At 34.0% G+C, this 9,814-nt stretch overlaps 2 protein-coding genes across 3 annotated transcripts; one reads left to right on the top strand and one right to left on the bottom strand.

Moving 5' to 3' along the window:
• Positions 1-990: 990 nt before the first annotated feature.
• On the top strand, positions 991-3,259 carry LOC11426226 (transcription termination factor MTERF4, chloroplastic). The gene is made up of 2 exons (XM_003615455.4): positions 991-1,166; positions 1,410-3,259. The coding sequence occupies exon 2, from the start codon at positions 1,437-1,439 to the stop codon at positions 3,027-3,029; it is 1,593 nt and encodes a 530-aa protein (XP_003615503.1). The 5' UTR covers positions 991-1,166; positions 1,410-1,436; the 3' UTR covers positions 3,030-3,259.
• A 1,845-nt stretch (positions 3,260-5,104) lies between these two features.
• On the bottom strand, positions 5,105-9,238 carry LOC11410878 (uncharacterized calcium-binding protein At1g02270). 2 transcript variants are annotated; one of them, XM_003615451.4, is made up of 10 exons: positions 9,083-9,238; positions 8,874-8,978; positions 8,414-8,519; positions 8,017-8,237; positions 7,848-7,924; positions 7,508-7,616; positions 7,057-7,182; positions 6,807-6,914; positions 6,616-6,723; positions 5,105-5,564 (listed from the first exon to the last, which is right to left on the bottom strand). In XM_003615451.4, exons 1-10 carry the CDS (start codon positions 9,200-9,202, stop codon positions 5,304-5,306), a joined length of 1,341 nt encoding a protein of 446 aa, XP_003615499.2. In that variant the 5' UTR covers positions 9,203-9,238; the 3' UTR covers positions 5,105-5,303. The 2 variants fall into 2 exon arrangements, with proteins under 2 accessions (XP_003615499.2, XP_024639906.1); XM_024784138.2 differs by having other exon boundaries at positions 8,874-8,981; positions 9,083-9,231.
• Between the last annotated feature and the right edge of the window lie 576 nt (positions 9,239-9,814).

The following is a 9,814-nucleotide window of genomic DNA, read 5'->3' as shown; positions in this document are numbered from 1 at the left end:
TCCAATTTTTCATCCAACATCACATCAATGTTCCAACAGTTTGTGAGGGATCATCATGGATTCTTGTTGAATCTGTAGATCACTCATTCTTCTCAATTGTTTTCTTTTTTGTTTTTGGTTGTAAAGTAAGTGTGAGTGGCAAAGAGTTATGAAAAAAGAGGGAAGGTTGGAGTATATATAGGCTCAACCACATAATCCCATCAATCTCTATATAAAGTTAGAGACTTCAGGCGTCGAGGATCGAACCCACGATAACTAACTCTCAGTGTACCGATCTTTATATAATATCATAGAATATTTTATTACTCTTATCAACTTTTACTACTCTTCACTTCGTTTTCTTTACACAAGTCAAATCAATATTTGTTTCTTAAAAAGTACATGTTTTCTACTCCCTCTAAACATTTTTAGAAGATTACTTTATAAAAAAAAAGTGTTGTCTTTAAATATAAGATTATCTACAAATTTTTAGATGTGTTTATTACTTTTTATACTTCTAAACACACCCTTCATTAATATTATTAATATACATTGAAATATGAAAAGTTAACGTTAAATATCTCTATAGATAAAATATAGTTTGCTAATACTAATTAACATTCATTTATGAAAAATATATTACATCAAATATTTTTCTAAATACATGCAATTTTTGTAAACTATTCCTATAAAGAAAGACAAAGGGAGTATTTAATTTTTTTTTATATCCGTAGCCTCAATATCTAATATTGACTATAAACGTATGTTGTCTTAATATTTATTTTTTTGTCAAGTGATATACTGATAAAATTTCATCTGCAAGATGAATAAGTGGAAATTCAAAATTCAAATCCTGGCTATTATATATACTATGCTCACATTTATATGTTTTTTTTTATTTTTTTGAGCAAAATGTTGTTTTAATTTCTATTAAGAACTAAAGAAGAATATATATTTTTATTAAAGACTAAATCTATAAATATCATGTTCTTTAAAAATGAGAAAACAATTTATTTTTTATTAAAAAAACATTATTATTCATTCTCAAACGAAATCGAATCTTTCCCAACATAAACACTAAACAGTGCAGAAAAACCCTCTCCCAGTTTGTGTTATCCATTGTTTATCGAAGAACCAAAGGACCCAACTTCAATTCAACAACACACCCTTCTCACTTCCCTTTCTATGTAAGTCTCTCTTTCTCTCTCTCTCTCTCTCTCTCTCTCTCAAACAATGATTGTTATTTCCCAGAAATTTTTTAGTGTTCAATGATTCTATCCAAACCAATGAAATTTTGGGTTTCTTTCTTTTCAGTGTTTAATTTCATTGTTTGTTCAAAGTTTTAATTTTTATTTTATGTTGGTTTCAATTATCTTCAACTATGTCTCAACCATGTCTTTAACATGATTCCCTTTTGTTTTATTATGCAGATTCAATGGTACCCAATTCTTAAAAATATGAACTTTTCTGGTACCATAACAAAACCCAATTTCCCATTTCCCCCAACAGAAATGCCAATTCTAACATTTGGTCATTCTAAGTTAACTGCTGCTACACTAGCTCTTCAATTGCCATGTAATTATATTAGGAAGATAAGGTTTATTACAAAGCTTCAATGTTCTGTTGCTGGTAGGACGGATAGTTATAGGACCAGTGCTGCTGATTCGCAGGGATCCAAACGGGACTCTGGCGAAATTCAAAGGAAACGGAGAGGGGCATCATCTTTGTATGCTGGTTATGCTCGTCCGAGTTTATCTGAAATGAAGAAAGATAAAGCGACGTTGCGCAAAGTTGTTTATGAGTTCTTGCGAGGAATCGGCATTGTTCCTGATGAGCTGGATGGTCTTGAACTTCCTGTTACTGTTGATGTTATGAAGGAGCGTGTTGATTTTCTTCATAGTTTGGGGCTTACGATTGAAGACATTAACAACTATCCTCTTGTATTGGGATGTAGTGTCAAGAAGAATATGGTTCCTGTGCTTGATTACCTTGGTAAATTGGGAGTAAGGAAATCCACGATCACGCAGTTTTTGCGGACATATCCACAAGTGCTTCATGCTAGTGTGGTTGTGGATCTTGTGCCGGTGGTCAAGTATCTTCAGGGGATGGATATCAAGCCGGATGATATTCCTCGTGTTCTTGAGAGGTATCCTGAAGTGTTGGGATTCAAACTTGAGGGAACCATGAGTACATCTGTTGCTTATTTGATTGGAATCGGTGTTGGAAGAAGAGAACTCGGAGGTATCTTAACTAGATTCCCGGAGATTTTGGGGATGCGGGTTGGTAGAGTCATCAAGCCTTTTGTGGAGTATCTGGAAAGCTTGGGTATTCCAAGGCTAGCTATTGCTAGACTGATAGAGACACAACCTTATATTCTTGGATTCGATTTGGACGAGAAAGTGAAGCCAAACGTCAAATCCCTCGAAGAGTTTAATGTTCGGGAGACATCGCTTGCCTCTATAATTGCTCAGTATCCTGACATCATTGGAACCGACCTAGAGCCAAAGCTTGCAGATAAGAGAAGTGTGCTCAATTCTGTGCTTGATTTGGATGCTGAGGATTTCGGCTTAATCATTGAGAAGATGCCGCAGGTAGTTAGCCTCAGTAGCACTCCTATGCTAAAGCACGTTGATTTTCTTAAGGATTGTGGGTTTTCTGTGGATCAAATGAGGAAGATGATTGTTGGGTGCCCTCAACTACTTGCTTTAAACATTGATATCATGAAACTTAGCTTCGATTACTTCCAAAGTGAGATGGAAAGGCCTTTGGAAGATTTGGTTGAATTCCCAGCATTCTTCACTTATGGTTTGGAGTCAACTATAAAACCTAGGCATAACATGGTTACTAAGAAAGGACTGAAGTGTTCTCTGGCATGGATGCTTAATTGCTCTGATGAGAAATTTGAGCAACGAATGGACTATGACACTATCGATATGGAAGAGATGGAAATGGAACCATCATTTGACATGAATTCATTGATGCGACCAAGGAGCGATGAATCAGATTCTGATTATGAAGACAGTGATTATGAGGATGATGATGATGAGTAAAATGATTACCATACTTTAGTAACTAGTGTCTTCCTGGGGGAATTTTGATCTTCTCTTGGATGATCTTTATACTGATAGTTTCAATGCTGTAATGTACCATTGTAAAGGTATATGATTCATTTCCAAATATTTGCATCCTAATTTTTTTTGTTTATGCGATATGGTGCTGTGTTAGCCTTCTATTGTTTTAAGATTTTTACATGTTATTCAGTTTTAGTCTTTTAGACTAATAGACCTTCTGATCTCATCTTGTACTAAAACATTTTAAGTATTAAAACTCTACAACAACATCACTATTTTGATTATCTCTAAAACATTTTCAGTTTTACTCTAAAACATTTTTAGTAAATTTATGTTTGGATTATCTCTATCAGTGGCTGTCCTCATCATCGCTATTTTGATTTTAAGCTGATGGTTATGAATTGCATGCTATATAACACCGACACTTCCTACTGAAGGCGTGTTTGGTGTCAAAACATGCCACTGTCTACTATTGACAAGACACGGACACATGTGATTACATTTAATAATTTAATTTTCTCAATTAATTTACCGGTATAGATGAGTCAATGTGGTGTTCGCAGTCTGTGTCATTGCTTCATAGATTGCACGTACCATTATTTTTTGTCCTTATCTCTCATTATTGTTCTTAGCTTGTTATTTCTATTTTCTAGTCAACAGAAATGACCCTGCTTTGAGGTTATGTTTTTTAGCATTATAGCCTAAAAGCCAATGAAAGACGGGAAGAAAAATAATGGAAAGAAAGTAGGAAAGGCACTTTTCAATTGTCATTAAAAATGTGAAAGTCAAGTTAAACTCAATTCCAATCAATCTGCATAACTTTTTATCACCTTATGCCACTTTTTTCTTAGAGGATAACTGATATGCTCATTGGAGTTAGAAGTAGTTTTGTTTTGTAGAGCATTTTCAGTGCTGCAACTAAATTAAAAATGCTTAACTTCTTTTTGATGTAGGCCATATCATATCACATCAACTTTAACTGTTTTAGCAAATTTTCATTTCAATGGTGCAAGTTCTTAAGAACTCGAAATAAGTCCCACTAGTTATCTCACAACTTTTATACTTTTTAAATACTTTTCATTGTTTTTTCAATTATTCTGAACACACGTTTGAAGCAGTGGGAAAAAACCGGATCCATTAACTGGATTCTAGAACCAGTCGAAAACGCATTCTTGGGCATGTAAGTGTATCAATCTTCCTCCCATGTCCGACAATCTTGACCACACATTTGTGACTCTAAAATACAAAAACAAAAAACCGTTAAAAATATATATTAACCGACGTGTTTAACCGTTAAAAAATATATTAACACAAAGCAAAAATACATTAACTGTTAAAAAATATACTTTTATCGAATGATGTCTTGACCACACATTCGTGACTCTAAATCTTGCAAGCGACGTATTTACCGAATGACGGTAGCAGTGAAAGATCGAAAGGGCCTCTGGAAAAAGCATCCGGTGCTGACGGGTCTACAGGTGCGTTGTGCTCCTCAGGCTGCTCATGGTGCTCAGATTGTTCTGGCCGGTACTGCTCTTCATCCTGGTGTACTCGTCCTAAGGATAATCCACAACCTGGGACGCGCCCGTCTGGGAGGTCCTCTCCATACCACTCCTACGACCGTATCCATTTTTAGTAATCAATGTGATCTTGTGACCGGTATCCGGTGGGGGCAAAAATACGAGGCCCCTATTGCCGATTCTGCGAATCAGCCGATGACATTGTAGTGGCCAATGTTCCATATGGAGCTAAGTTATTGTCTCAGGAGCTGTTCAGCATGGGTATTAAGTATTAACCTCAAATTTGAAGATGAGCTTTGCTAACAAATAATCTTATATGTGATTTATATCATCTGAAATACGCGGCTTACCTCTCCAAACATACAAATATGTTCAATCTAATGATTCTTGTCCATCTATTTTTTTTATATCATTACGATTTTAGTTTACTTTAAATTGCCATTTTGTTAACTTAGAATGTTTATATAATTCTTTTGGATTTATAAGCAGTTCTAACCTTAATTGTTCTTTCTACAACTCAATCAATGAAAAATCTGTGACAAGAAACAACTAGTTCTTCATACAATAAATGCCATCAGTAATACAAGGTATGTATGAGAATCGAGAATACTATAGTTGTAAACCTTCAAATTGCCCTGTTATGATAGTTCTATCATTTCACTCACTCTTCTGTGTTATTAATTTACAGAAATCATGAACACTAAAACCTAAACAAGAGTATTCTCAAGTTTTGTCAAGAAAACATGTTGTGAGAGCATGTCAATGTTATTGGTGAGAACACTACAGTTAGTCTTGCATGATCAGAAAGGGAATAGTCTTCTGGCCATCTACCTTTCTCAACCTCTGGAGGAAACAACACTGCATTTTTTACACTAAAACCAATTGTTTCCTCCTCTTCCTCCTCGTTCTCACTATCATTTGGACCATCATCTTGCTTATCATTCTTGTTGTCATCTCTGTGATAATCCGACACTGTTGGATTCCATACTTGATGCTGCAACAACACAATACTATGTATTAGATGAAAAACCAAATGGTCTAATCTGTCTAAGAAGAACTAAATTTCCCAGACCATAGTTATCAGATCGAGATTCAAATCATGAATTGAATCTTATTATGAACCATAAGATGCATTGCCATTAAAAAAATGTTATATTGAAGTAAAAAAACAAATGACATAACAAAATTAAAAGCTGATATATCATATATGAACCTCAAAATAATTCAAGGTTCATGTCATATGTCAAATGACAAAAGAAAAGTGGTTGGAGCGGTGCCTGTGACAAGGGTTAAAAGAGTTGGTTGGAGCAATGTCTGTGACAAGGGTCAGAATCCAACTGCATAACTCGAACGGATAGAGCAGATGGTTCGACTACCTAACTTTTTCATTATTTCCATGATCGTGCCTTGTGGCATGGCAGCACCCTTACTATTGAAATGGTTTGTCAGTATAGATGTCTACACCGGTGCCCCTTTTTCGAATTGGACTATAACTCCTATTCTTATTCCGTCTTTCCCTCTTTTTCCGAAGTTGACAAAAAAAGTAGTTGACTACACTAAGACAGGGTTCAATTTAGTATCACATTGAGACGACTTGCATGTATCATAAGACACTGATAACAATGATTCAGACCATGCAATGGCAGGGTACATTACTAGATGTTAATTACTGGTTTATTACCATATCATTTTACCTCTCTACACGTTATACTCTTTATCAGAGTCCGAGACAAGTTTAATCAATGATCGATCACATTCTATAACCAATTACATTTGTCAGAGTTCATCTGAGCTACACATATGATAAAATAACATAGTTTCATTTTTTTCTTTCCAATAGCAGGGTTCTGTGGTCAATGCATTGCTATGTGCCCTACGGAGAAAGCATTTAGATTTCAAGGTCACACTCTCATCATATCCTGTATTTCCCCTCATATATTTGATTACACAAATCTAAATACAATATTTAACCAAAATTAGTGAAGGCATCATAGATTTCTTAAATGAAATTTAAATAAATGTCAAGTTCATCTGAAATCTTTTACCAGAAATTGTTTATAATCAATTAAACCATTTCCATCTATATCTGCTTGGAACCACAAGTCCTTTGTCTCTTCAACACTTAAACCATAGCAAGGACCAATTAAATTAAGCTGCACAAAATTCAAAAACATTTAACATGAGATTTTATCAAAGAAGAGATCATATTATCTGAAACATTCAAGTGCACACTTACTTGCTGAAGTGCTTTACAAAAACCAGAATATGTAATACAATCTTCATCGTCAGCCTTTAGAAAAGCAAATGCATCACTCTCTGTCTGCGAAGCTCTTCGCATTAGGCACTGATAAATCAAAATGGACAAAATATTTTGTCAGTCACACAACAACAATGAAATCCATATTAACTTCACTGTCAAATTCTTTTTTCACACAAGGAAATAATGACACATGTTACAAGTTATTTCAAAGTTGGTTAAAGATTACCTTGAACATGTCGAATACTGCTTCACTCCAACTTGATTTTAGTAGTTTGTTATATTTGTCAGGATTCAGAAGCCATATAAAGTCAACAGCACATGAGTTCCCCAGATGGTTGCGGTGGCTAATCCACTGCATCAATGATTGAACATTGTAAGAAACATGATTAGGACAATTCACGCGATTTTATCTAACACATTATCTGTTTATGTCAAAAGAAGAGTTATCACGATTCTTGAAAATTTATCCAATACAGGATGGTAATTTTTGTTAAAGGTTACTGTAAAGTTATTGAAAAGTTATCTAATAACTTCTAAGATAGTTGATTTTTAAAAGCTTGACTGTGCAATCTCAAGGATATAGTTTAAATCATCTCAGACACAATTGTAAAATGACCATTAGTGTTCCTTTAATAAATGCTAATTTTTCCTTCCTCGATCCTTTTTTAAAATATTACCCTGTGATCATCTGCATCAGTGTACTGATGTGCAGTATCGTATGAAGATACAAACCCGTGAGATCTCAGGAACTTGTAAACATGTCCGCGTTTGCTTCCATTCCAGTCACTACAAAATAAAAAATAACATATATGCTATGAAACACGGACACGGACACTTGTATATATTAGTAGTTTGAGAAAATGAAATAAATTGAATGTATCAGTGTCAGTCACGAACGGACACATATCAGACACCGGATACATCTTCAATATGAAGTGTCAATGCTACGTGACATAATGTAAGTGCTTTTAGTGTCCTTAAAATAAAACATCAAATAAATTTTTATTTGAAGTTTACCCGCATAGTATAATTGGTAAAGGCTTAAGTTTGTACTCATTCTGATAAGATTCCACATACTGAAGTATCTTGTAAACCTGTAGAGAAACAAAATTTAATGTTTATCATACCAAAAGAGTATGCAACAAAAATACCACTTAGATACCAAAACTAAGTGCTTATTATATACCTGGTGCAGCCGCACAAGGCATAGACTTGAATCATGTGGAAATAGTAGGTGAGTATTGACAATGAGAACTTCTTGCCTAATACCACTGTTTTGGCACTGTGAAAGTGGAAATGCTAACTCAACATGCAACAATTGAGCTACTCTATCACCACAATCATTGAAATGCAACTCCTTATAATTAACAACTGTGAAATATTCCTTTTGTACTGCTATCAGAAGACCTGAAGATTAGAGACTGAAATATTAGCATATGCGCAAACAAATTCAATATCGTCTTGCTTAGATAAACAGCTTAACATGTGTTTTTCATATAATTACTTTGTGTATAAGCTATTTCTTAACAAAAGATAAATTAAAGTCAAATTGCTTTCAGATAAGCAATAAGCTATTTACATACCATCACCACGGTTATTAGTCCTTCCAAGCTTAAAATGAATATAACCAGCATCACCAAGTCTCTTCTCATACATATTAACAAGTTCTTCATTTCCAACCCAAAATTCCTGCATAATAAACCAAACTTTTCATAATAAACATAAAATAGGCATGTGACAACAATCGCTGCGACATCATGGTTTTTGATGTCTCTACAATCGCGATTAAGGCCACATTTATTTAACTCAATTTTCCGCAATACAATTTCACTATAGCATGCAACTATTAGCTTTTAGCATAACCGATAGCTCATTAACTGCATGACTGGATTGACGATGAAATTGACAACCACGGCCAAGCACCATAATTTTGACAAAAGCTACACTTTGAAGTTTCAAACATATCGTTAATTCAAACATACACTAAATAACCTAACTCCAATAAATTTCATTAAAACTCGGCACAAATGAAAAATTCGAAACCTGAAGACAAATAATGGAAGATCTCTCAAACAATAACCAATCTAATATCCTTTGATTCCTAGCCAACCAACAGTCTCTGTCCTCACTTTCACGGCTACTCTGGTCCTGCTTCAACCCGACCAAAACGTTATAAGAAAACATGCAATGATTTCTTATAAAAAATAAAAATATATTACATGATGAAAAAGAAAAGAAAAGAAAAGAAGAACCTCTTGGTTAAGACGCTTGTATATTGGAGCAAGAATGTTAAAAGTAGTGCAACTAATGCTTGGTAGTTGTTGGTTTTCCTGCATTGCGTGAATTTGAGTCATTGAAATTCTTCTTCCCATTTTGAATTCTCATTCTAGGTGCAAATATATATATATATATATATATATATATATATATATATATATATATATATAATATGAAGAATATTTGTCTTTTGCACCATAAAGTAACACAGTACCAACTAGAATGACTGGATGAGAGGGAATAGCACACGGCCACTAACAGAAAGTGTCATCCTCACTTTTTCTTTTGACTATGTTTATTTAATGTGTGCACTCAAACCAGTTTTCCTCCTTTAATTTCTATGGAAAAATAATTAAAATATTCAACATGTTAAATTTGGTGATACACATGGTTCAAATACACTCTAAGACTACCAATAAGGTTTGAGTTTTAGTGATAGAAATACTTGTGAATGAATGTTTAATATTACATCGTTTAACCTAAGCTACATATATATAATGCAAACGTAATTTTGCTTATCAATTTGTAAACTATCGTGTTGAGTTTAACCGAAGATAAAACAAATGAGGTCACTCATGCGTTAGCATGGATAATAACATTTTTAGCTAGCTCTAATCTTTTTTATTAATGTACCAACATGTATAACACATTTGCATATTAATGAAATGCTAAAATAAAGGATATTTTTGTCTTCATGACAAGAAAAA

This window comes from Medicago truncatula, chromosome 5 (genome assembly GCF_003473485.1).
Source record: "Medicago truncatula cultivar Jemalong A17 chromosome 5, MtrunA17r5.0-ANR, whole genome shotgun sequence".
In the NCBI taxonomy this organism is placed as follows: domain Eukaryota; kingdom Viridiplantae; phylum Streptophyta; class Magnoliopsida; order Fabales; family Fabaceae; genus Medicago; species Medicago truncatula.
Note: the sequence above shows the minus strand (reverse complement) of the source record. Positions and strands in the feature narration are given on the sequence as shown.